The sequence below is a fragment of the Lytechinus pictus genome, chromosome 12, assembly GCF_037042905.1.
Source record: "Lytechinus pictus isolate F3 Inbred chromosome 12, Lp3.0, whole genome shotgun sequence".
NCBI lineage: Eukaryota > Metazoa > Echinodermata > Echinoidea > Temnopleuroida > Toxopneustidae > Lytechinus > Lytechinus pictus.
This window is the reverse complement of record NC_087256.1, coordinates 26,680,574-26,707,791: the sequence shown is the minus strand read 5'-3', so window position 1 is coordinate 26,707,791 and position 27,218 is coordinate 26,680,574. Positions and strand designations below refer to the sequence as shown.

Genomic DNA, 27,218 nt, shown 5'->3' with positions numbered 1-27,218 from the left:
ATCGATTGCAAACTTGCAAATTCAATTCAAAATTTACCTATTCATGATTGCCTTTTGGACCTAAATTGAGTTGCAATCAGTTGCAAGTTTCTTGTAATGCCCCATTGGAGTGATACATGGGTAGTTAAAGGAGAATGAAACTCTTGGAGCAAGTTAGCTTTTGTGAAAGCAGAAAAATCAAAGAATAAGATCAACAAAAGTTTGAGTAAATTAGGACTAGCAATAGAAGAGTTATGAGCATTTGAATGTCGAGATCACTAATGCTATGGAGATCCTCCCATTGCCAATGCGACCAAGATCTATGATGTCACAGATGAACAACTCTCCCCTTTTGGACACTGAAAATATACCCCAAAACATATCTTTTTGAAACGATTCAAAGTGTTGTGAAACCTCTGTACTTGTCAGCTCATGAAGAGAACACCTCACCTTGTGATAGACTCTATAAAAGTGAGAATATAAGTGAAATAAGTACTAAAGTAATGAGGGAGTTCAACGTGTGTGACATCACAGATCTTGGTCGCATTGCCAATGGAGGATCTACATGGCATTAGTGATCTCGACATTCAAATGCTTATAACTTTCTTATTATTCATTCAATCTTCCTCAAACTTTCAACAATATGTTTCTTTGATTTTTCTCTTTGATATGGATTCAGCTGGTTTCAAGGGTTTCATTCTCCTTCGAGACAGACAGATTGACAAACAGTGAGGGAGGGAGAGAGAAAGACAAAATGGGAAAGGGTGGGGGGGTACCTGAGAGGTGGGTAGATAAAAACAGACAGTAATAAATATAGAGGAAGAGATAGTGGGAGGGATGAAGAAAGAGAGAGAGAGGGAGGTGGGGTCAAGAATAGCTGAGAAAGGAGGGGGGGGGGTGAAGAGAGTATCAGGCTTGGGTTGGTATGAAGGCAGAAAAAAAAATTAACATGTAATTTGTAGGCCTTCACATTGTCAAGTTCTTGTAAATTTACAGGGATTTTGGTGATCAAGATGGCTTAGCACCGAAAGTTACCCACAGCTTTTAACTCGTATGAATTACCACCACTTTTGATAAATGTGCAGACGAGAAATCTTTGAGAGAATTATTACGTTTCATGTTTTATTAACAAATTATTTGTATTAAATGTTACAGGTTTAAATTCTATCACTACAAACCAATTTAGGATACTGTTTGAGATCACATCAACATAATTTATAAAAAGTATCACAAAGATCATACTCTTTAATACATGAATTATAAACTTTCCAATATCTATTCTCTTATAGGCTAAATAGATATATCTAGACATTTTATTTACAGCAAATAATCATTGATCATTGTAAAACTAATAACACATTTTTTTCTAATCAATTCAAGTTCCAGGATATGTATTTGATTAAAGGACAAGTCCACCCCAACAAAAATTGATTTGAATAAAGAGATAAATCCAACAAACATAACACTGAAAATTTCATCAAAATCTGCTGTAAAATAAGAAAATTATGACATTTTAAAGTTTCGCTTAATTTCACAAAACAGTTATACACATCCTGGGTGGTATGCAAATGAGACTGATGACGTCATCCACTCACTATTTCTTTTGTATTTCATTACATGAAGTATGAAATATTCTAATTTTCTCCTCATTGTCAAGTGAATCAAAGATAAAATCCTCCCTAAATATGTGGAATTAGCATTGTTTTTATGGTTCAGTGAAGTTGGTCCTTACTGTCAAATCTGTAAAAAATGAAATATTGTATAATTCAGACAATAAAAAACAAAAGAAATAGTGAGTGATGGACATCATCGACTCTCATTTGCATATCACTGTTTTGTGAAGACTAAGCGAAACTTAAAATGTCATAACTTTCTTATTTTACATCCGATTTTGATGAAAATTTCAGTATCATACTAGTTTGATTTTTCTCTATTTATTCAAATCAACATTTCTCTCGGGTGGACTTGACCTTTAATGTTAAGCCTTTAAGGGCAAGCATGATAGATTAATACATTACATGATAGTCTTCAGGGGCCACAGAAGAGTTTTTAAAGGGGGAGGGGGGGGGGCTCACCATGCACAAAATCACAATCAGATGGCTTTTTTTTTGTACACGACTTTTGGAAAAAGTGGGGGGCTTTGACATATGATATGATTTAAAGAAATATTCAAACATATACAGTAATCATTAAACTACTCTTCACATAAAATAAAAAATGACTTTTTAAAAAGTTCAATGTGTTAGTTGGTTAAATAAAACCACACAAGATGTTTGCTCCTACAGCATATGGTTTACAGTTGTTAATCAGTTGAAGATCTATAGAAGTAGACAGATTCAATAAACATTTGACAAATTAGTTTTGATTCCGATTTTTATTATGTGCTTGCTATACATGTAATTATCTGGCTTGAAATATGAGCTAGATTTTCCTTTGTCTATGTACCATGGTCCCTATATCCCTTCAGTGTATGTTTATTGTAGAAATGAAGACAGATTCAAAAGTGCACCGAGTGCACTCCAAACGCATCTATGCTTTATTAAAGGGTTGGTCCGGGCTGAAAGTATTTATAGCTTAATAAATAGAGTAGAATTCACTGAGCAAAATGCCGAAAATTTCATCAAAATCGGATAACAAATAAAAAGTTATTGAATTCTAAATTTTAGCAATATTTTGTGAAAACAGTCATCATGAATATTATTTAGGTGGGCTGATGATGTCACATCTCCACTTGTTCTTGTGTATTTTATTATATGAAATTAGGTTTATTCAATTTTTTTCCTCCAAGAACTAGAAAAATTGGATTGACAACTGATTTAGTGCATTAGATATTTATTGCTGCAACTTATTTCATTATAAGGGAGACATATTATTCACACAAGTATGAAATAATGATAAATATGATTTTATGTAATAACATAAGAAAACGGAAAGTGGAGATGTGACATCATCAGCCCACCTAATTCATGATTACTGTTTTCACAAAATATTGCTAAACTTTAAACTTCACTAACTTTATTATTTGTTATCCGATTTTGATGAAATTTTTGGCATTTTGCTCAGTAAATTCTACTCTATGTATTAAGATATATTTTCAGCCCGGACCATCCCTTTAAATAAAAAAGTAACCATCAGACCCAGCTAAAAATACTAGTGTTATTATTCGTAAAAAAGATTTTAAGGTAAATGCCCTTTTTTCATGAACTGTTATTTTGGTAAACCACATGCAAAATCATTTCAAATATCATTTAGATAGATCTTAAAATAATCCCAGAACAATTAAAGGAAAATGAAAAATAACAATAATAATTTGTAGTTTCTATTGGTAAATACTAGTATGTACATATTCACTTTGTTGGACGGATGAAAGATCACTCATTTTTTAGAAGTATTTTTGAAATATACATTCATTATTCCTCATAGAAATTAGTACTGATTTTCAGGAAAGACGTTAATAACTAGAACTACAGCTGTGAGTATTAATTATCAAATAATCAAGACCTTAACTATACAGTGCGTCCCACAAAAAAGGAAACCGTTTTCAGAGATAGATTTCACAATTATGTTTTTACTATAAATCTGATACTCATGGTGAGAGTGGAATCTCATCTCTAATTTGAAACCAACAGCTTAGCACATCGTTCACGCATGGAAGATTACAAACAATAAAATACTGAGGTATATCAGAAATGATTTGGCAGAAACTCACATGTGAATCTGAATCCTTTCTCATTTCACGATCAGTGAGAGAATCTTAACAACGAATACAAAAGAAATAAGCATGTTTGTTGTATCATGAACCAATCTTGTCCAAATTCTCTGTGCTACCTGGTTTTGACATGAAAATTTCAAACTCATTTTGCTCATTAATGCATGAAGTGTTTGTCACATATTAGGTATCAAAATAAAGAGGAATAATTGAATTATATGATTATGTAAATTAGATATAATTCATTTGAAGAAGAAGAAAGACATTGGAATCCCGGTTTTCTTTTTTTCTCAGATGCACTGTATATCATATAAACTCATACTGACATATGACATAATCAACAGTGACAGAGACAATTGTATACAAAATAAAAGATTCTGTATAAAAACTAGAATCTTTGTTTGTTGTACATATATAAAAACAGTGAGAGCATGAAATGGAATTTTTCATGATAAATGATACCCACTATGACCTGAGGTGTATCGTAAAACAGCTATCCGTTTCTTGTTTGTGCATTGTGCTATGAATGAAAACAAAGATTGGCTCTGATCTATCTATCTCATGCAGAGAAAAGGGAATGTATGAAATAATCTCTTAAGGTTCTGAAAACATTTTTTTTTTCATGAAATAAAATAATTCTCTGTAGTTATGCAATGATTACCTGAATCTTCCAAAAACTGCAAATTAATGATGAAAGTTGAACTTCACATGATGTGTAAATCCATGTTTTGCATAGTTATTATATAAAACTTCTACAACTGAGTTGAGCAAGGGACAATAGAAGAACATTTCTAGAAATGTTCCATAGCTGTAACATATAGCACAAGGAAATGCAAGGAAGAAATAAATCATGGGATAAATCCACAATAATAACATTCTTTCAGTTTCAGGCAAATGAAAAAATGAAAACGGTAACTGTGGTAGTCAGGTATTTTGTTAAACACATACCTGCTGAACCACGTCATGATGTGAACTACTCAAAACTGAATGAAGAGTATTGAAAATATTCATCCAGCTATTCAATTTAATAAAGATGTATTTGTTCTTGGATTATGCCTCTGATCTGATGAAGATTTCCCTGGTTTACTTGAAGAGTGGATTCGGTGGTGGACATCCGCTGACTGTATGCTGAGTGAAGTCCATACCTTTTGGGACAAAGTAGAAGGAAATAAAACAGGAGCAAAGAACAATATAATATGTCAAAGTTGAATGGTATACATGTTGTTAATTTAGTAATAAGATTATATTATCGCTTTACTAGGTTAAACTAGTTGGGACTTGTGCTCCTTCAAGCAGGTGAAGGCTCAGGAAAGCATTTCATCAGCATGTCTCGTGCGAAAAGTTACGGTCAGATCTGACAAATTTCCCTGGGTTTGACTGGCTGACAAGCACAGTTCCTATGGTAACTGTCAGATAAAACATACTGTCGGATAAAACATCCAACAAGTCCTTTCCTGAAATGATCCCTCCCAGGTATGTACATTGTAGCATACAATTATAATACTAGTAGTATTAACATGTCAGGTTCAGATATATCAGAGACAGAAACAATGTTTGAACCTCATCCTTCAAACTTAAACACAAAATAGCAGAATGAAAGCTATATCTAGATTTAACAAAAAATTGTTTAGTGCATGACAGCAAATTGGGCGATGAATGACCGTAGGGCATATCCAGAATTGATAGGGAGGGGGGGGGGGGTGGCTGCAGATGTACATAGCCCTTCTGCAAAGCAATAAAAAAAAAAAAAACAAGTTACAAAATGTAACAACAAGCAAAACAGAAAAATGGATCTAGGGGCTTAGGGCCTCCCCCTGGATCCATCCCTGAGATGAGAAACTATCACACACAAAAAAAGGCCTATGTATTTGATGAAATAATGAAACAAGTGTTTACCAAGGTTCTTGGTCAATCCGATCAGGTTCTTATAATTCTGCCCGGCATCACAGAAAGCCCCAGCTATCTGAGATATGGAGAAGGCTTTCACAAGGCAGAACGAGTCCATCGTAGAAAAGGCAAAGTTTAAAGTATCGTTGTAATGATGCTCTTGGGTGCGATGCCACCCCTACGATCGAGAGAACAGAAAGGGAATGATATGGTATTTATAAAGTAAACAAATCTGATACAGAGAATGGAATTTGAAGTTATCTGCCACTCCGGCAGTTTCAAGAATAAAAAGGATGAAAAGCAGGAAAATTAAATTGGATAGCATTTTCAAAATAATGGAAGATGCAGTAACCTGTCAATTTCAGAAATTAAAGTGAAAATCAAAAGTAATAAAATCAATACCATTATCATCTAGGGTTCATGATTTTATCAATACTGAGATCATTTACAGGGAACAATAATATTAAAGAACAATTTACATCATTCAATAATGACAAGAAATGGTTTTCTAAATCTTTTGTTCTTCCGAATACTGGGAAGCTAAGTACCCCCTAAATACATTCATAACTTGAATTTATTTGCTCCTACAAGTTCGGAGTTACCTCATGGGCAATTTTGGTCAAATTACCTTTTATTACTTTCATTATGATAGGTAGATTTCAAAGCAAGATATTATGTAAGCATGACTTACAAAGCAGGATGCAGAAATTGCATAGACCAAGTGACTAGAATATCACAACAATGGACACTCTATGAAGGTTTTGTTGCATTTCTACTTTGAATGAATTATCATCTTATAACAATTTTCTTGGTCAACTGTGAAATACCAGTTGCTATAGTTGATGCATCGTTGTGTTTTTTAATGAAAATCCCAAAAGAATATATGAATAATCAAGACATCAAAGTTGGTGCTTATCTCATTAAAAATTAAAACAGCTATGTCACTTTAGTACAAATGACCTTCTTCTGATCATGCCCAGAATCGAACTCCGAGCTGGCTTATTGCAATCAATTTCACGTTCATAATGCGCCTCAATGCCCCCCACCTTCGTCTTTACGTCTATATGTGTATCATGACGGAATAAACCCATTCATTGACTGCCTAATTGATGAATTCCTAATGTCAAATGGAAGGTTGTTCCATAGTTTTGGGGCTGATATAAAAAAATAGTGTTGCTTTCGTCCTGTGTGGGGGGTACTTTCAGTGTGAGTGTGTCTTGTGTGCTATGTAGGTGATGGTCATGAGACCAGGATTCCTTGTAATCTGCTGCAATTTTGCAATTGGTTTCTGATCTGTTTCTCAAACAGATTGTCTGGTATTATAAAAAAAAGCAATGCATGAAAACAAATACAGTACCTGTAGAATGAAATCAGCCTTGACCTTGTACTTCCTGAGGTCATCTGAACCAATAAAGGTGTAGCGGCCATCATCACCACCTAAAAAGAAAGAAAAAATCCTCAAACAATCAAGCCTTAATATTCACTAAGTGAGAATAGGCCATCTGGGGACATAACACAAAAGGTGGTTTCAAACCGCCTCGATCACAAGAATCCCCGTTAAATTACGAGAACCTTTTTAGGCTAAAAATTACCCATTAATTATTCCTGCATTCACACTGCCCCGAAACATACCCTTCGGGATATTATTCCTGAAGTTAGGAGCTTGCGCAGTATGGTCTCATAATCAGACAAGGCGCGAGATTCAAAACCACTAGCTCAGCAGCCACCCTCGGCACCCGTGCCCGGCCAACTACACGCTGGGCTAAAAGTTCCCGTAAATTGCTTTCCCATTGCCAAAATACCTGCGACCTTGGAAAAAATCCCAGCGAAAATTCTCGTAATTTTGCCAAGTACCTTCTATTTAGTGGGTATTTTCTTTCAGGGATATTACGCGTAATTTGCTTTCACATTGCCAATATTACCTGGTATTTTCTGATCGGGTAAATTTCCCGATCAGAAAATACCTGGAACTGACGAACTTCGAGGCGGTCTGAAACCACCTTAAGATTAGTTATGACCGTTTACACTTTTCAACGATTGATTGCATTGACAACAATGTACCATCAATTAGGCGTATGATTATATTAATCGCTAACCTTTGTGTTACGGAACCCAGGAGATTAAACAGGGCTGCTTTAGACCAAGCTTACATAAGCAAAACAAGAGTGGTCTTTGTATCACGCTACACGGATAGTTGATACAACAGCAGACCAGTTTAAACTACTGGTTGGTATTAAGCATACAGCATTGTACTTAAAACTCAGCCTAAATCTAAAGAAAATAGTACCATGAAACCTTACCTCTTTTCAGTCCATCAACATACGCATCAAACACCTTTTCACTCGGTGCAGCTGTAAAAAGAATAAACAGATCAGATACAAAGTTATCATCTTACTTCCTGAAAAAGAAAATGGCCACAAAAAATGGGGTCAAAACAACCAACATGATGTGGGTATCACTTCATATAATAGTTGGTTATGCTGTTTCAAATGACAAATTTTTATATTTTGAGAATTGCCACCATTTCTCTCTGTCTGCATATACATGTGTATGTGTGTCTCTCCACCCCCCCCCCCCTCATAATAAAGAGAATGCAAAAGACATCCTTTTAGTGTTAGAGGGAGATTTTGCTTCTTAAATTGAAAACAAGATACTTACTGAAAACAAGCTCCAGTGTACAGCATGCATTTCCTGAAGAAATATGATAAAGTATCACAACCAATGTTTTAGTGAAAAATTCATCATAAATAATCGAGAATGATGTGTTTCTTCTTTAATATCATAATATGCAGTAGTATGTTGTTTAATTTATTGCATTCATTCTGTGATATACGTGTACTTTTTAATAAATAAATAACTAAATAATTCCACTTTTATGAGACTGTATATTTTTTTTAATATGGTATATCCATGTGCAATTCAGTCTTTGCAACTGCGATGCATGATTTAATAAATACCATACCATACCATTCATCTCTGTACTATATAACTGTGTACAAGAATAAGATTTGGTACAGGAGACACAATATGAATCATAATAGTAAATATGGCGTTCGTAATGAACAACGGATTGAGAAGCTATTCTGAGGTGTGTAATAGACAATTGGAAAGCTCCAAACAAGGATTATATCCTTACTTTTCCAGCCCATATACCTTGCTTCATAAATACTTAAATGAAATTTAGAATGAACAATAATTTCAATTATTTTCCTTTAGGTGAAAATCGTAATCCAACTTGATTTCCATGTAAAATTGCAAATCAACTTAAATATGTTTTTATTTCATATTTTAGAACAAACACTAGCCCTAGATGACAAACACATTCATATAATGTGATTAAAACTGGAATAGTGACTAACACATTTATTAGTTTTATTCATTTATTTATTTATTAATTTAATTTTTTTATTTATTTATTTTTATTAATTTATTTATTTCTTTATTATTATTATTATTAGTAGTAGTAGTACTACTAGTAGTATTTTTATTTTTACAGGGGGGGGCGATAGGCTTGGTTAAAAAAAACATAAATAGCAGAGGCTTAAAATCCTTGGCTTACCACATGTTCCACAATCTGGTCTGTCACAATCTGGAGGTTGACAGGAAAGGACCAAGCCAAGTCCACAAACCAAAGTAACAAACAGGAATCTCTTTGATAACACCATATCTCTTCAATCTTAGACTCTACCCCAAAATTTCAAATTTAAAAAGTTCAAATCTGTATAAGACAAGATAGAGAGAGGACAAAAATGAAGTAACAGCAGCAGAGCTGTAAAATGAGAAAATGAACTATGAATGATTGAAAATAAGAAAAAAAATCCCATATGTGGCTATCATGAATCAAATGGATTTTATAAGGATTTTTCATATATCAAAGAGAAAAGTTTAGCTTTTGTTCTAGCTGCAGCTACAGCCTGTAATTTTTATCAAGAATCGATATCATGCATGCAATACAATAATGCATATATTTCCATATATCGATCGCTGTGATCATTGAACTGAAGTGTGACATGCAACGCTTCAATGTAATTCTCACTACTTCAATCCGGATTACTCATTTTGCAAACAATTTTAGATAAATGAATGTCTGAATGCTGTTGCCTCATTGGGTTTTGTACAGTATGTGCTACAAAAGTACAATTATTTTGATTTCAGAATCAGAATTTTACTTTAGATCAAATTAAATCATCTGTCAAAAAATAAAAAATAAAGATAAATCATGATGTGTGAAATTATGCATTATTGCACTTATGATTCAGAAAGAAAAAAATTAAAACTGAAAATATCAATGAAAGTTTGAGTAAACCTGGACAAACAAAAGCATTCAAAATTTGTGACAGCTGTGGCGGCTGTGCCCACGTTCACCCCGTAGGCTACACTAGTACTACTCCTCCCGAGTCGTACTCGTAGTGACGGTCGGTACTTCACCTGCTTCAGCTCAGCCTCAGCTCAGCTTTGCCTTCGCTTCGTCGACCGGCACTGGCCTCAGTTCAGCTCTACTGGTGCAGCCCGGTTTGGTGAAACAGCTACAGCACAGACAGTACTTCAGTTGCTATCTCCTGTGAGCTGGGCTTGAGAGTTCTTACTGTAGTCTGTAGGAATGCGAATATGAATGAAGAATGTAAACAGTGGAATGAGATCACGGGATCATGCTAGCAGCCTACAGTGACTTGCGCATGCGCACGTTTTACACTTGGATAATTAAAACTAGCTGCTCATTTCTGTCTGCTCTGACTCGTTGCCAATCTACCACCATGACACCATGCGAGGGTGCGTAGCCAGTGGACCTGGGGCCCCGTTTCATGAAAAAGTTACAACAGAAATCCGAATTAAGGAAACTGAAGAACATGTGTTGTGCCATTCATGAATCCAATTTTTTTTATTAAACAATCCAAGTGTGTGATGCATTTGTACATACCAGTTAAAAAAAGGATGTTCTAAAGTATTTCAAAGATGTATCTAACTCATCTATATTGCACAATACTATCGCGGCTCATGCTTTTTCGATTTGGTTTAACAACCGAACAGAAAATGGGACGAATGAGCCAGAGTATACCTATCGAACCCAACCTTCTTCCCGAAGGCAAGATCTCAAACAGTTAGTTAAAGGTCAAGTTCACCCCATAAGAAAGTTGATTTTAATCAATAGAGAATAATCGAAGAAGCATAACCGTGAAAATTTTATGAAAAATCGGATGTAGGCCTAAACTAAGAAAGCTATGACATATGAAAGTTTTGCTTATTTTTCACAAAACATTATATGCACAACTCAGTGATATGCAAATGAGAATCGATGACGTAGCTCACACATTATTTCTTTTTTCAGTTATTGTTTGAATTATGTAATAATTCAATTTTTACGGATTTGACAATAAGGACCCTCTTGTTTGAACCACAGAATGTTAAAACAATGGCAATTCCATCATGTTCAGGGATATAATTCACATTACATGAGGAGAAAATTACAATAATTCATATTTCATGTAATAAAATACGAAAGAAATAGTGATTGGATGATGTCATGCAGTCTCCTCATTTACATAGGCCTACTGACCATGATGTGAATACACAGGACAGGACCAAAATCCAATTGAAACCAGTTGGATTTCCAACTGGTTTCAACTGGTTTCAATTGGTTTTAACTGGAATATACCAATTTCCAATTGAAACCAATTGGAACCAGTCGGGCAACTTGAAATCCTAACTGGAGCCAGTTGAGTAACTGGAAATGTCTTCCAACTGGAAGCTTAGTGACTTCTAACTGGAACCAGTTGGGTAACTGGAAATCCTAACTGGAACCAGTTGGGTAACTGGACATTTCTTCCAACTGGAAATGACTTCTAACTGGAACCAGTTGGGTAACTAGAAATCCTAACTGGAACCAGTTGGGTAACTGGAAATTAGGCCTGGAAATCCTAACTGGATCCAGTTGGGAAATGACTTCCAATTGGTTTCCAATTGGAAATTTTCCACTTACCCAACTGGATCCAATTGAGAACCAGTTGATTTGCATATCATCTGCCAAAACATGTGTACAGATTAATGTTTTATGTGATTCATCATCATTTACAATGTATCTATTCATTTCTTTTCATTCTCAAGTGCCACACTTTTTTAAGGTAAATGTTTCGAATACTTAGCAGTGAAAACCATGTTCATTAATATTATAGATAATTAAAACTGATTAAAAGATAATTAGCACACCACTAACTGTTACCAAATTACATCAAATACAAATACATATATTCGGGGCTCCTCCGTGTGGGCGTTGTGGCGTTGTGGCGTGCGCCTGTAATCCAAGCTGCGGGGAAGTTACAAATTGATGCAGAGGTTCGACGGGTTCGAGCCCTGGAGAGCGTTTCATCAATATTTTCATCCGACAAGTTGTCAGATCTGACATCTTTCCATGATTTTGATTGGCTGAGAGGCCTTGTCCCTATGGTAACTGTCGGATAAAATGGGACTTGTCGGATAAAACGTCTGACAAGTCCTTTCATGAAACGCCCCCCTGGTCACGTCTTTCGGATGGTGACCTTAAAGGTCGGTCCCAGACGTAAAAAATCATATCTGATTGATACACGTCTGACAAAACTCAAATACACACACATATGTAAATGTATATATGAGAGTCATTTAGCAATGCCCTTTACTTTGGTATTTAGTGCAAATGCTAATTAATTTGTAACTAATTAAGTTCATTCCAACTGGATGTCCCAACTGGTTTCAACTGGAACCAGTTGCCTCCAATTGGTTTCAACTCCTGGAACCAATTGAAACCAGTTGCCTCCAATTGGATTCAACTGGTTTTAATAGGGAAATTGGAACAACTGGAACCAACCGAGATGCAGTTGCCTAATTGGTTTCTAACTGGAACCAATTGGCAACTGGTTTTAATTGGAACCAGTTGTTCCAATTTCCCTATTGAAACCAGTTGGCCAACTGGTTTCAATTGGTTTTGCTCTAATTGGTTTCAACTGGATTTTGGTCCTGGGTAATTATGAATGTTTTGCCAAACTTTAAACTGTCGTGGCTTTCTTATCTCCCAATGATTTTGATGAAATTTTCAGCGTTATGCTTATAGTGTTTGATTTTTGTCTTTTTATTCAAACCAACTTTTTGTTGTGGGTGGACTTGTCTATCAAGGAGTCTACTTTTACACTCTTCCGTTGGTTATATATATTTCTGTCATACTCGTTATCTTTACAACACTTATAATTTTCTGAAATCCTCCTTCCGACATGCTCCAAACCAAATAACACAAATTTGAAAAGGCTCTCAGTTCGTTATTCTTCGAATTAATTATTTATTCATATTCTTGAAATGTCGAAATTTTGCCGCCAAAATTCCAAATACATACGACATATAAAAAGAATCAATTTTACTATATATATCATTACGCTTGGTGTGATCGTCAATTTTTCTTTGACTTTTCTCATTTTCTTGGCATCAACTTGACGTCAATTTGGGGATATTCTTCAAATTGGACACGCAATCCTTTCTTCGGATCTACATACAAGTGTATCCTAATTTTTCGCTATCTTCAACTTCATTCAGAGATGGCGAATCTCTGATCAGTGACGTCGATTTGGAATCGTGTGATTTGCATACCAACTCTGCCACATGGAATGTGCTCTTTTGCCTAGTAATTAAGAAAATTTTCTTACATGGCTGAACGGCAAGGGATGCCGAAGTGTTTCGTTGTCCGGCATGAAGGCAACGAGTCAAACGAACACTTATCTACAATGATGTGGGTTCGCCGACGTCAGCTTGCACTGCCCCTGCAGAAATCAGCGGCAATTCAAAGTGACCAGAAGGGCCGAGTCCCCCGCCCGTCTACCTCGGCGACGGGGTCCAACTTAGGCTGTGTGAAATTGTGTGGGAATGCAAATAGGCGAATCCAAGATCAGATCCAAAGTAGATTGTACTACCATCTCACCCCGGTGAATATTTCATCAGAATCAACAGATGGATGTGGAGCTGTATTTAATCTAGAATTTTCTCCAATTGGGTAATTAAAAATTAAAATTGATTCTTGTCAATCATGACACTGTCACTGACAGTCAACATGGTCATGGTCAAAATTCCGACCAATTGTCATATTTTGTCAATCATGTCAGTGAATGAATTTGCTGCATGTTGTCTTTGTGACGTTCATTGACATTGAGAGAAAAAAGAGACTTATTTGTCTTTCTGAGTTTGTCATGTTTGTGAAGACATTTGTCTTTGACTTGAGTTTGACTTGTGTCCAGTCATCATGCACCTACCTATGGGTACATTACCGCCGCCGTGCACAGGATAACCGCTGGCACGGCACTTGCAATAAGTTTTTTATTCTTATTTAAAAATTTGAAATTTATCTACATTTTACATGAAGTAAGCTTTGGATCACTCACACAACATGAGAGGTTAGTATACTAACCTCGCACAACGCATGTGATTTCATAGTGCATTTTGACGTTTACATTCATCACACGAATGTGAGGGACTATGAAACGCCAAATCTTTCAATATTTTTCCACTATGTTAATCTTGATCGTATGATTTAGTTCATTTTTAAAATGAATTAGAAATTATTGATAAAGGTGTTTTTATCGCTTACCTCCAAATCTCAACCAGGATACTTCGCTCGGTCCGTCCTTAGTCATCCTTCATACTGCGGTGGAAATTACGCAAACAAAAATCGAAATGCGAATTTTTCCTATCGAACATTCTCGATTCAAGTCGTCGGCGCATAATAGGAAATTGTACCAAAAATCAACAGGTTGCATCTCATTCTCATATACTGTATATACTTAAAGAGTGTCCTATTTGGTCAAACTCAAAGTCGTGAGAATTGAAATATTGTATAATTCGAACAATAAAAGAGAAATAGTGACATTATTGACTCTCTCATTTAGATATCAATGAGTTGTGCATGTAACTGTTTTGTGATAAATAAGCGAAACTTTAATATGTCATAACTTTCTTATTTTACATCCGATTTTGATGAAGTTTTCAGCGTTAGTCTTGTTTCATAATTCTCTATTTATTCAAACATTTTTTTTCTGGGGTGCACTTGACCTTTAAGAGATTTTCCAATGAAAATACTACATGGAACTTGGAAATACAAATCATAATTTGGTTGAACAAAATGTTTTCTGTTAAAGTATAAAACAGAAGAGGGACATTTCCTTCACGTATTTTTATATCCAAAATATGTTGCCTTAGTATGGAATAATCACAATGACATAAAATGAAAATGGGTAAAGTACCTTCCTAATGATCATTGAGATTTCGCCTATGGAATCGTTGTTTATTAATTTTCAAAGCTTTAAATAGATGAAAATGTTCATTGAGAAAATATACATATATATATATATATATACCGGTATATATATATATATATATAAACAAAATGATAATGTCCCCATTGTTTCGCATTACGTGTGTTAGATTGCGGGCGTTTGTGTGTGTGTGTGTAGGAAGCAAGATTTTCGTGTTAATGTTTGCACAAAAAAGGAGAGGGAAAGGGAAAGGAAAAGGGGAGGGGGAAAGGTAGAGGAGAGAGAGGGAAAAGGAGACCATAAAATAGAAAGAAAACAAAGGAAAGGAAGAGGGGAAAGAAGAGGGGAAGGGAGGGGAAAAGAAAAATGGAAAGAGCGAGAAAACAGTAGGGGAGGGAGAAAGGAAAGAAAAGAAGGGAAAGGAAAAGCGAGAAAGGGAATGGAGGGGGCGGGAAAGGGAAAGAGAGACAAGAAAAGACAGATCAAGGGAGGGGGAAAGGTAGAGGAGAGAGAGGGAAAAGGAGACCATAAAATAGAAAGAAAACAAAGGAAAGGAAGAGGGGAAGGGAGAGGGAAAGAAAAAATGGAAAGAGCGAGAAAAGAGTAGGGGAGGGAGAAAGGAAAGAAAAGAAGGGAAAGGAAAAGCGAAAAAGGGAAGGGAAAGGGAGAGAAGAAAAGAAGGGAGAACGAAAATGGGGAAAGGGAGAGAGAGAGAGAGAGAATGATGAAGGGGATAGGAAAATGTCAAGTTTGAAGATCTGAATATTAACACTAAAACAAAATTAGACTTCCATGTTTTATTTATAAAACTACCATCTTTTTCATGATTATAAAGGTTCAACGTCCCTGTTCTAGGTCTAACTTCAACATAAATCTACTGGCGCTTTGCACTTGAATTCTGGATGTCATTCCTTTTTTTAAAGTATAGGTAATCTGTCGGACTTTTCAAATCCCAAATTTAAATCTTAAGCGCAAATGCCCTCGCATTATTTTTCATTTAGATGCAGTCCTGTCATCAATATCAAAAATTATAAGTGCGAGCTTCGCGCTGGCATCATTTTGTAAGTGACAGTTATGATGTTGTTCATATTTTAAAAATGCTTAGAATGTCCATTTGTTGAGGATTAAATGTCCAAAAGTTCAGCGCTCGCATAATTTGTAAGGTAAATAGGCCTACCCTTTTAATTGTTATACAAAGGTGCTTATACAACGTCCAGAATGCAGTTCGGAATATTGAAAATAACTGTTGGTCCCGCTATTTCTGCCCGTGCGACAAGCATTTATCATTTTGAATCATGAGATTCACCTATATATATGATGAAAAAGTATCGTTAAGACTGAATTAAGAAAAAAAGAAGCTCACGTTTCACGCTCGCATTTTGATCCGTTAGCTTATGATAATAATGGTGCATGACTTCGTTAATATATTTTATCGGACATGTCCACCTTTTGGTGCTTCAAGAAAAATAAACACAACACACAAATAATAATAGAAAACGAACAAGAATAGAATAGATAGTTACCTATCCCACTCATGAATTCTTATTTAACAGTCCCCAAAACGTCTTTTTTTCGTGTTAGCTTATTTCATATACATACCGGTATATATATATATATATATACATATAGGTCTCCTCATCATGGTTATAAAAAGTGCTCAGAATGTTTTATTTTCAAGTCCTTGTATCAGAATTTTCAGCTCGGGCAGCTCTATCGCATTTTGATTACTATCCTGTTGATTTATTTATTTGAACAAAATATTTAAAATGTCCAGCTTTTAGAACAGATATCAAAAAAAGGTATTCACCTTTGATCATAGATGAGGAAGAAGAAAAAGGGCAAAAAAATAGGAAACAAACTAACAAATTAATGTGACACAATTTTTCTTCATTTCAAGGCGACTCTTTACATTTCATCATTGCTGATGGCGTTACAATAGAAAATACCGCTTGACAGCAAAAAAAAAAAAAAAAACAGAAAGAGGAATATAATGCCAAGCGTCTAAAATGCAGCTAGCAGTACAAGCTGCAGAACCGTAAACAAACGTCTTGTGAATAATATCGCGCGCCCTCTTTAGGCAAAAGTTGATACCCACGATGATCCGGCGGCATCTACGTGAAGATCACGAGAAAATGCTTTTTTTTTCTTAAAAAAACAGCAAAGAGAAGTCAACAAACGATCCATATGGTTCGGAAAGTGTCATAGCACAATTAGAAACTTTAGGTAAACTGTAATGGCATAGTTATTTTAGTAAAAAGGGTGTGAAAGATTCGCGTGCACCATGTGCATATGAATCCTTCGCACCCGAGATGCATTGAACCCATGAGTGGCTTTGGATATGAAACTTACCGAACGATATGAAGCCAATTTCAATTCCTCTCTGTCTTTCTGGTACTTTATATCGATGATTTTTCTTGATGTCGAAGCAAGCATGGCCCCGATTAGCTGGTTCTCTCTATACGCACAGAGAGGGCGCGCGATATTATTTAATAAACTTGCTTTTTTACGTCGTTTACGTCAGATCAGCTGTACTGCTGGCTGCGTTCTAGGCGCTCCGCCTTTTTTTCGCTGTTCAGCGTTATTTTATGATGTAGCGCCATCAGCGATTATACGTGACATTTCCTATTATGCGCCGGCGACTCGAATCTAGACTGTTCGATAGGAAAAATTCGCATTTCGATTGTTGTTTGCGTAATTTCCACCGCAGTATTAAGGATCGGACGGAGTAACTGGCTGAGATTTGGAGGTAAGCGTTTAAAATCCATTTTTATAGATAAGTTCGTGCTGATTTTTAAAATTAGATTACATTATAAGATTAAGATTACTAAATTTAGTATATTGTGAAGATTTAGGCGTGTTTCATATTCTCACATTCGTGTGATGAATGAAAACGTCAAAATTCATTATGAAATGACATGCGTTGTGCGAGGTTAGTATACTAACCTCGCATGTTGTGTGAGTGGTCATCATGTTGAGTAACGTTAGACTTAGACATCTACTACTCTAGTCTCTACTTTTGACTTCTGTTTTTGAACCGTAAATATTAATCAGCATACCCGTGATACCAATCGCTTGTAGGCCTACCAGAATTTAAATTTGCATAGATCTACAGCATAAGTTTGAAAAATGATTTTTACTCTCTGAATAGACACTAATATTAATGCAGTGCTACTTGCCATGCTTGCTAGTTCAGTAGTTGAGATAAGACGAGTCAAGACTGACAAGAGTACTAATGAATAAATATGTAGGCAACAATCATGACACAAATGCATGCAAAAATATCATTAAATGAATAGCATGAATGGTGTTGATTTTGTTACCGGTATTTAATTTGGTGCAGTTCATATTTTGGAACTAACAAACATTTGTTTCCAGCTCTAATGCCCAATTATTATTCTTTCCAATATAGCAAACACTTTGCTCAGTGTTGCTTAAATGAAGGTTATTGATTTATTAGGTATTTTAGACTTCAATCTGTGCTTGCAAACTTAAGCAAAAAGTAGGTTGCTAAAATCAATGAGGAGAAAAGATGCCATTAGATGATTACGGCTGGATACAAAAGTCTATTTAGCTGTTGCCTGGGCCTGATAAAAGGATCAATGACTGGCACAAGTGATGCATCATGTGTTTATTTTCTGGAAGAAAATGTTAAAAGAACTTTAAAGCTTTATCCTGAATCAACAGTGTCATGTTAATGTTCAAATGAAAAATAAATCAAATGAGATTTTCAAACAATCTGAGATTTTGAGACAAACTTGGAAATTAACAAATATTTTTTAAATATTTTCTCCTAAACAGTGACACATTAGTGACAGCATATGAAGGGGAAGCAATGCAACTGTTTGATCCTATATCTGCCAAGTTGATCACCAAGATACCTAATGCTCACAGTGATTGTGTTAACTGTATCAGGTATGTATTTTGTCTTGTTGGCTACATGTAATTTGATTGCACAAAAAAAAAAATTATAATAGGTTTGCATGGGACTGAAATCTGAAGTGCCGAAACATGTTCCCAATTTTTTCCTGTCATCTTTTCATTTTTAACAGTATTTTTATTTGAATGAATTTGAAATATATGACTTGCCAAGAAATAGTGCTATGGAAAAAAAAAATGCTAATCAACATTTGAACTGTCAAGTGTCTTTTTTATTTATTTAGTAGGCAGTAAAATATGGACAGGTTAGAACTATTAAATCTCTTCTGTTGAAGATGGCAACCAAGTTGGTTGATCATTCATGTGACAACAATCAATGACATTCTGTTATTCATCCCCCCTAAAGATTTTTAGACAGCCGTACCTTTGCATCCGGGTCAGACGACAAGACCATTGCATTGTGGGATATACGTAACCTCAAGCGTAAGATCTGCACACTGAAAGGTCACAGTAATTGGGTGAAGAGCATAGAATACTGTCAAAAGTCTGGTCTTCTCGTCACATCGGCCTTTGATGGCAATGTTCTTGCCTGGGACATCAATAGGTAAGTGATCAAACTTGCCAATTTTGTGATGCTTCACAGTGTGTCCTTGAAAAACAGAAAGAAGAATCTTATGGTAAGAGGTACACGTAGATTAGATCATCATCTAATATGATTTTATATATCAAATTTCCCATTCAGGATGAGATTGGAAAATATCTAAGTTGTTTTGAGGTCGGACACATCAAGACTACTGAAAATTTCAAATTGATACTGAAAAACATTTTTCTTCTGGTCAGTTGAAAGTCAGATTGTGATAAACTCTGTTAGTTTATGAAAGGAGGTGTAAGCTGACAAATGCAACTTAAAAAGTTGAATGCAAGTCCCAAATGTGCTCTATTTGCTTGGAACTGGGAAATCAAGTTGCATTTGATTTTTGGAGTTATGTTGATTGCAAATTCCTGCAACATTCCTCAGATTGAAAAAAAGACCATCATTTAAGTAAAGAGCCTAAAGGACGACTGATAAAGCACAATGCTGATAATGGTCATGATTGCTTGTAGATAAAAAAAAAATAATAATAACGGTTTATCTACCCAGGGTAGCCACTTCAGCTAGGAATCTACTCTACCAGTGGGCCCTGCATAACCTAATATGTTATTATTACCCTTGAACTCCAATCTAAATGCTGAGCGCCTAGCAAGAATACAGAAGGTCACATTTTGTAAGTCTTTGGTATGACTCGGACAGGGATCAAACCCACGACCTCCATTTCATGAGGCGGGCGCTCTACCACTGAGCCTCTGACCTGTATTAAGCCTAAATAAAGTTTTATTGCGTCTTGCATTATCTTCATACACTCACACTGTAGGTATCAGGATGAGATGCAATACACCAAACTGTTCCACCTGGAGAGTCTGATGCGGACGCGCCTCACACCCGACTCCTCCAAGCTCATCATGTCAACATCAGAAGGTTACTACCTGGTGATCCATGACCTTGACCTTACGTCCTTGGCAACGGACTTTGATGAATTTGAACCTTCAGAATATTGTGACCTTTTGTTGGATGAAGCCAAAGAGGAATTGAAGGAACACGAACATAACCATTTGTTTCATCGGTCGTGGAATCGGCCGGAGATCGTGATGGACTTTCCGGAGGAGGGGTTTGCGGAGTGTATATCGTCTTTAGTTGTTCATCCACAAGGCTGGTGTATGGTGTCTCGGTATACCACTACAGAGGAGGACCAAGAGGTAAGCTTATTTATATGGGGGAGGATATACTCAAGCAACATACATGTTCAAGCCCAACCTACCAGCACAACTTAACGTTATATTCAAGGGCATTTATTACAGTGTACCTGTGCAGGACGTGTGCATGCAGAACTGAATATGTCAAGAATTTTGAAAAGATGACAAGGTACATTTTAAAAGCATTTGCAAGTTTGTGCATATCAAAGAATGGACACTTGCCTTTATTTGTAAAGGCAGATTTGGTAGGAGCTGTTGTTGAACTTGATATGTGCCAAGATTCACCATTGGCACTAGTGCACACAGCTTCTTTCCCTAAATCCTAAGTTATGGGTCTGATTAAAAAAAGTGTGAAAAATCAGGGCAGCGTTTCATGAAAGGACTTGTCGGACGTTTTATCTGACAAGTCCCACTTTATCCGACAGTTACCATAGTAACAGTACCTCTCAGCCAATCAACATCAGAGAAAGATGTCAGATCTGACAACTTGTCGGATGAAAATGTTGATGAAACACTCCCCAGCTGATAATTTTATAATAAAAAAAAAGAAGAGTAAAAATGAAATACAATATTGCCCAGAATGGTGTAATCACATGACATGGCACTGGGCCACCCACGTGACCTGTCTGCTGGGTGCTCTCATGGCTTTGGCAAACTTCAATTATTTGTCACCTTTTTAGTGGCATCCATCTTGTCTATAAAAAAAATCAAGGTATTGTTGATACAATATGAGGAGGTATCCCTCCCATTCCATCAGAAACAAACTATTTCATATGTTTGACGAGGTTAGTTCATCTCTTTAACGCTTCTTTTTTGGTTCCAGTTGACCTGTGTGCATGATTTACAAGAGACTTCTATTCCCGATGATGAACCTAAGCAGGATCCAAGCCAGAGACAATTTTCTCCTTTCAAAGCCAAACAAAGACTACTCTATTACGCTGTGGAGCCAAACGATGGCAAAGGCTACATCAAGGAACTCAGTATAAGTCCCGACGGCCGCATCATCTGTTCCTCGTTCAGCCACGGGGTGCGCCTGCTTGCCTTTAATACTCAGTGTAGTGAACTCTGCGACATACAATACACCAACCCCCCCGCTGGGCCTCAGGGACTGAAACAGGTTAAACTCGTATCTTGTCATCGAGCGACCGTTCTTACATCTCGTTTCTCACCAACGCAGTGTCTACTCGTCAGCGGATGCCTGGAAGGAAAAGTGGTGTTCCATCATCCGTACTTATAACACCGGGGCAATGTTTCCTAAAGCTGTTTGTGAGTCACACACGACTGGTGATCCTTTCTTGGATGCTTAGTAGTCAGATTCTCAATCATCTCGATTCCCGTCAGCTAAAGTTGAAATCGGGGTCCTGTCTGACAAAGAGCTGCGATTGATCGAACCAACCTCAAGTATATTGAATTACATCATTGTTATTATTTTCCTACAAAAAAGATTGCACTGTGTTCTTTGTAAACAAAGCGGAAGACACTGAATTATAAATACCACAATAGATTATGATTTTACATCATATCTTGGAAACATATTGAAAAAACAGGCATCTTAGATGTTGGTGTTGCTGGCTTTCCATAGTTAAAGTTGATTGGATCAATTGTAACTCTTTGTAAGACGGGGCCCAGACCTCTGTAGATTAAACTTCTCGTTGGAATGGACAATTCAATATTATTCAAATTTGATTAGGGTTAGGGAGGGAACACTCCAATTATTTTAAATGTGTAAATTTGAGGTGTCACATTTAGCACAAGAAAGGGCTACCAGTCATTCATAAAGTCATGCATGATTTACTAACAGCTTTATGAAACCACCCCCTGGCTATGCCTTCCTATATTCTCTTTCTGGTGAGGACTTTATTTAGCCTAGTAGGCATAAATTTGATCAGCTGTATACGCATGTAGAATCATGAATAGATTGAACTTCCCTCAGCTCACAGTTTCATACCATTTAACTGTAACATGGTATAATAATTTCGGATGTGAGGAATCAGCTACAGGCCATTAGTCTGTGTGGGACTGCGGGAAGATGATGGCAACATAGAAAATGGTCATTGTTTTGCCAGCATAGTATTAACCTGCAAAAACATTACTTTCGATTCTAGTACTAATTCCCATTTTGGGGATTTTTTGGGGGGTAAACTTTTGATAAAAGGCTATAAATTATTTTTCCTACATATAATACCACTACTTGAGCACTGTGGCTTGCTCCTTTAATCAATCTGCATGTCCCAGAAGTCACTTTTTCGGCGCCTACATGTAGGTCGCGTCATTTTGATGGAGATGTGAAAGGTCGGTCCCAACAAATTGATAATCGTGTTTCTGTTTGTTTATAGACATCTGTAAAAAATGCAATTATATACATCCCCAGGTACCCAGGGTGGGATAAAATCATTACATACATGTTTTGTATTTCATTTTATGTGTAAGTACAGTTACATGTATCCATGCCCATCAGTTTTTAGAACACTGTTAGTCAGATTGAATTGAAATATATCTTAGAATTGTTGGCAAGTACATGAAAAGTGTGGCGAACAAGCATTTCTATTCTCAATGACAGTCAAACGATTTGAACCACAGACCTTGTGAGTATGTATGTATACTCTGCTGTGCAGCCAATGCCATTCAGAAAAATCCATAATTGCAAATTCGAGATCACTTCACAAAGCTACAAATGCTCTCTCAGTAATTACTTAGTTAAGCACCAGTAGGCATGCATGCGTTAGATATACAGTAAACACATAATACATGTATCCCATGAACTTGCTCTATTTCTAGTCATATTAAAGTGACTCTTCAGCCTTCTTTAAAAAAGGGACACCTTTAAACTTGTTCAAACATGGCCTATATGTACGCAGACTTTTTTTCGGGGGGGGGGGGGAGAAGGACCTGTAAAAATTTTAAAGAAAATTAAAAGCAAGGGAGTGAAGCGAAAGATCTTGCCATGGGGTACTTTTACATTTTCTAAAGTGGAATCGAATGATTGTGTGCACACTTGGTGAATTTTGTGGACATTTTGAGTAAAAAAAGTAAGTTTTCAAAATTTTGGAGGGGATGGGAGCTACTGCAACCTTTCAGTATCCGTTCATGTACATCTGTATGTGAATTTACTTACATTTATTTGCAAATATACTACAGAGTGCGGTATCATATTGTCTTTCTGGGAACTTGGTACCGCCTAATAAATTACACATTCTATCCCAAATTAATGAATTTTTAGCTTCTGCATGGTGTATTAATTACTAAATTGTAATCAATGGTTGGCTGCTCTGCACTCTCAAATATCTTTGAGGTTTCAAAGATGGATGAATTTTTATAATCCTACTCTGAAAAGATATTGCACATTAAACTCCTATCCCCTTGCAAGGATGTTTTCTTTCTCCTGCTTTTTATTTGCCCTTCTTTATTTCGAAATTGATAATATGCGATTAAGCAAAGCGATTTCAAATCTAGCTTGTGTTCCATCTCTTCAAACTATCTACTCTTACCATGTGCAATTCGATGCAAAGATATATCACATTATGTGGTGGAAGAATTTTTATATTTGTTTATGAAAGGCGGCAACTCCTTCAATTACGAGTATTAAATTAATCATGAGCTGAGGTCACTGTGAAGTTGTGTGAGTAAATTATACATGTTAACACTTCAAAAATGATATCAAGTGATTTTTAATTAAACTCTCTTTCATATGATGTATATAATATTCACAATTCATTAAAAAAAAATTATCAATTATTGGCAATTTAGGCATAAATACATGTATGTTTACTCACTCAAATATTTACTCACTTAAAGGTACAATCCTTAATCACCCAATTTATAAACAGACAAAGCACATAGAAAACACATACATACATTTGCTACCAGAGCTAGTAAAACCATAGACTTGATGGCATAAAGTGATACATCTAGTTTACTTAAAGAATTTCCCCATGAGCTTTCATATCGTAATTTTGATAAATTTGGTTTGGGATGGGATTTAAGTGTTAATACAAATCAAATATGATTGCACTGAAATGGGGATACTTTGGATTTATTTTGTAGACCTTGCTTTTGATCACGTGTGTACTATTAGAAGCAGCTTCATGTTTAGAATGTATCCCTGAGTATTTTTTTTTTTTACAAGATTTCAAAGTTAAATGCCCAGGTATTCAGTATGTATCAGTAATCAATTCAACTTTCCCATTTTCTATTGAAATATAATAAAACCAAGGATGATGTAATTTAGACAATTATTTGAAAAACCACATGGGGAAGTTCACCAAGAAGAAGAGTTTGTTGTAAAAATAGCAGAAATTGTTTTTTTTTTAAATACGGGTGAAGGTTTGAGGAAAATCCATTAAAATTAAAGATTAAGGGAAGTTATTATAATTTTATGTTTTGGATTTGTGACATCATAAACGAGCAGCTGCCCCATATGCTATGTAATGTATAAAATATCAAAATTTTTAATGGTTTGTGATGACTTATTTTTGTTTTCCTTTTAGCAACTGGTGTGAAAAGATAGTTTGTCTATTGATATACTGAAGGTACAGTAAAAATCATTTTAAATTTACTGAGTAAATGACATTTCACTGATTTTTTTGCCATATGATATGTAGAAAAGCTGCTCGCATATGACATCACAAATCAAAATATAAAAATTTCTAAGAATTTTTTATTCTTTGATAGATTTTACTCAAGCCTTCAGCAATATTTTTTAATTATTTCTTCTGCTATTTTTTCAATAAACTTTTCATCAGGGTCAACTTCCCTTTAATGTGCATGCATGTGACTCCGCTGCAGTCTGCCTCATTAAATAACGGGAGATTGTGAGTAATGATCTCTGGCCGAGTCATACCAAAGACTTTCAATAGATTGAACATTCTGCTTTTAGCTTGGTGTTCAGATTGGAGAAGTAGTAAAGTGCTATGTTATGTACTGCCGACTGGTAGATCAGTTCCATAACCGAAGTGGCTACCCTGGGTCAATAAAGCATTTTTGTCTCGCCTGTGTAGCAGAATGAGAATATAATAGGCTCCCCTTTTCTGATGAGAGAGTCAACATTGAAATTTAAACCAAAGTTAGTTTTTGAAATGTCATAACTTCAAAAGTATATTGATCTATTTCATTTCAATGAAATGCCCATTTATATCTTAAAGTGTATGACCTCTGTGCTCATGAATGCTTGTCCAGGATAAAAGCTTGTCAAGTCCGGAGATTATATTAATGAGATTTTTTTGTCTTTCTTTTTGAGCAAAATATGACTTAATTAATGATAATGATGACAATAACTTTAAGGACAATTGTTTCATTTATTTTGCCTTTGTATTTTACCAGCAAGAACATAATTATGATGGTATGATAAATTTGTTGTATCTCAAAAACAAAAGGTTAAAGGGGGAAGTCCTGACAATGCATGTAATTTGGTTTTATGAAAGCAGTAGAATGCGAGAAACAAATGACGGTTTTACCATATTCCATTAAGGAATTAACAGGAGTCCTGAAATTTTAAGGTCAAGTCCAGAAAAATGTTGATTTGATCAATAGAGAATAATCAAACAAGCACAATGCTGAAAATTTCATCAAAATTGGATGTAAAATAAGAAAGTTATATTTAAAGTTTTGCTTAATTTCACAAAACAGTTATATGCACAACTCAGAGACATGCAAATGAGAGAGTTGATGATGTCCCTCACTCACTATTTATTTTGTTTTTTATTGTTTGAATTATGCAATATTGCAATTTTTACAGATTTGACAACAAGGACCAACTTGACAACCATAAACTGTTAAAAGAATGGTAATTAAACATGTTCAGGGAGGAATAAGACTTTGTTTCACATGGTAATGAGGAGAATATTAGAATATTTTAGATTTCATATTAGGAAATACAAAAGAAATAGTGAGTGGATGATTTCATCAGTCTCCTCATTTGCATACCGACCAGGATGTGCATTTAAAGGGATGGTCCAGGCTGAAAGTATGTATAGCTTAAAGGGGAATCCAACCCAAATAAAAACTTGTTTTTATAAGGAAAAGAAAAATCAGACAAGTTGATAGGTGAAAGTTTGAACAATATTGGACAAACAACAAGAAAGTTATGAATTTTTAAAACGTGTAAATATTGGTAATCACTATACCCATGGAGACTTCAAATTGGCCGCATATGGGATGTCATAGTGATGTAAGGCAAGGACTACTCTTCCATGTACTCCAATACATATTATGGCTAAAATGTCATTTTTCCCAAAAGTTTTATTTCAAATTGTATTTTTCTTTCATGAGGATATAAACCAATATACTACATGGGTTATATTTGGATTACTGCCCTAGGGGAATGGGTACTTAGGAGAAAACCACAAATCCCTGATAATAAAGTACATGGCCTATATGGGAAAGTTGTCCTTGCCCCTTGTCATAATTTACTTACCCAGTTGCCAATTTGAAATCTACATAGTATTAGTGAGCTCAATTTTAAAGCAGCTATAACTTTCGTATTGCTTGTCCGATTTCTTTCAAAGTTTCACCATTCTGTTTCATTTATTTTTCTCCTTCCCCACACAGCATTTTATGGCCAAGGCTGGATTCCCCTTTAATAAATAGAGTAGAATTCACTGACCAAAATGCAGAAAATTTCATCAAAATCGGATAACAAATAAAAAAGTTTTCGAATTTTAAAGTTTAGCAATATTTTGTGAAAACAGTCGTCATGAATATTCATTAGGTGGGCT

General features: G+C 35.5%; 2 protein-coding genes across 5 annotated transcripts; one reads left to right on the top strand and one right to left on the bottom strand.

Moving 5' to 3' along the window:
• Positions 1–1,077: 1,077 nt before the first annotated feature.
• LOC129273081 (uncharacterized) lies at positions 1,078–10,257 on the bottom strand. Of its 4 annotated transcripts, none has more exons than XM_064107748.1 (8): positions 9,882–10,257; positions 9,135–9,293; positions 8,234–8,266; positions 7,876–7,926; positions 6,933–7,012; positions 5,585–5,753; positions 3,085–4,833; positions 1,078–2,513 (listed from the first exon to the last, which is right to left on the bottom strand). In XM_064107748.1, exons 2-7 carry the CDS (start codon positions 9,238–9,240, stop codon positions 4,772–4,774), a joined length of 501 nt encoding a protein of 166 aa, XP_063963818.1. In that variant the 5' UTR covers positions 9,241–9,293; positions 9,882–10,257; the 3' UTR covers positions 1,078–2,513; positions 3,085–4,771. The 4 variants fall into 4 exon arrangements, with proteins under 4 accessions (XP_063963818.1, XP_063963817.1, XP_063963819.1 ...); XM_064107747.1 differs by having other exon boundaries at positions 10,004–10,257; XM_064107749.1 differs by having other exon boundaries at positions 1,078–2,689; positions 2,939–4,833; positions 10,004–10,247.
• A 2,863-nt stretch (positions 10,258–13,120) lies between these two features.
• On the top strand, positions 13,121–25,773 carry LOC129272346 (DDB1- and CUL4-associated factor 10 homolog). The gene is made up of 5 exons (XM_054909499.2): positions 13,121–13,583; positions 18,637–18,750; positions 19,121–19,318; positions 20,127–20,508; positions 21,329–25,773. Exons 1-5 carry the CDS (start codon positions 13,240–13,242, stop codon positions 21,740–21,742), a joined length of 1,452 nt encoding a protein of 483 aa, XP_054765474.2. The 5' UTR covers positions 13,121–13,239; the 3' UTR covers positions 21,743–25,773.
• The last annotated feature ends 1,445 nt before the right edge of the window (positions 25,774–27,218 follow it).

Coding starts and splice junctions, on each gene's coding strand:
- LOC129273081 (XM_064107748.1), bottom strand. CDS start 9,240: ATGGTGTTATCAAAGAGATTCCTGTTTGTTACTTTGGTTTGTGGACTT. Junction 7,013..7,875: donor TGTTGATGGACTGAAAAGAG/GTAAGGTTTCAT, acceptor CTTTCTTTTTAG/GTGGTGATGATGGCCGCTAC. Junction 4,834..5,584: donor CGGATTGACCAAGAACCTTG/GTAAACACTTGT, acceptor TTGTCCCAAAAG/GTATGGACTTCACTCAGCAT.
- LOC129272346 (XM_054909499.2), top strand. CDS start 13,240: ATGGCTGAACGGCAAGGGATGCCGAAGTGTTTCGTTGTCCGGCATGAA. Junction 18,751..19,120: donor GATTGTGTTAACTGTATCAG/GTATGTATTTTG, acceptor TCCCCCCTAAAG/ATTTTTAGACAGCCGTACCT. Junction 19,319..20,126: donor CTTGCCTGGGACATCAATAG/GTAAGTGATCAA, acceptor CTCACACTGTAG/GTATCAGGATGAGATGCAAT.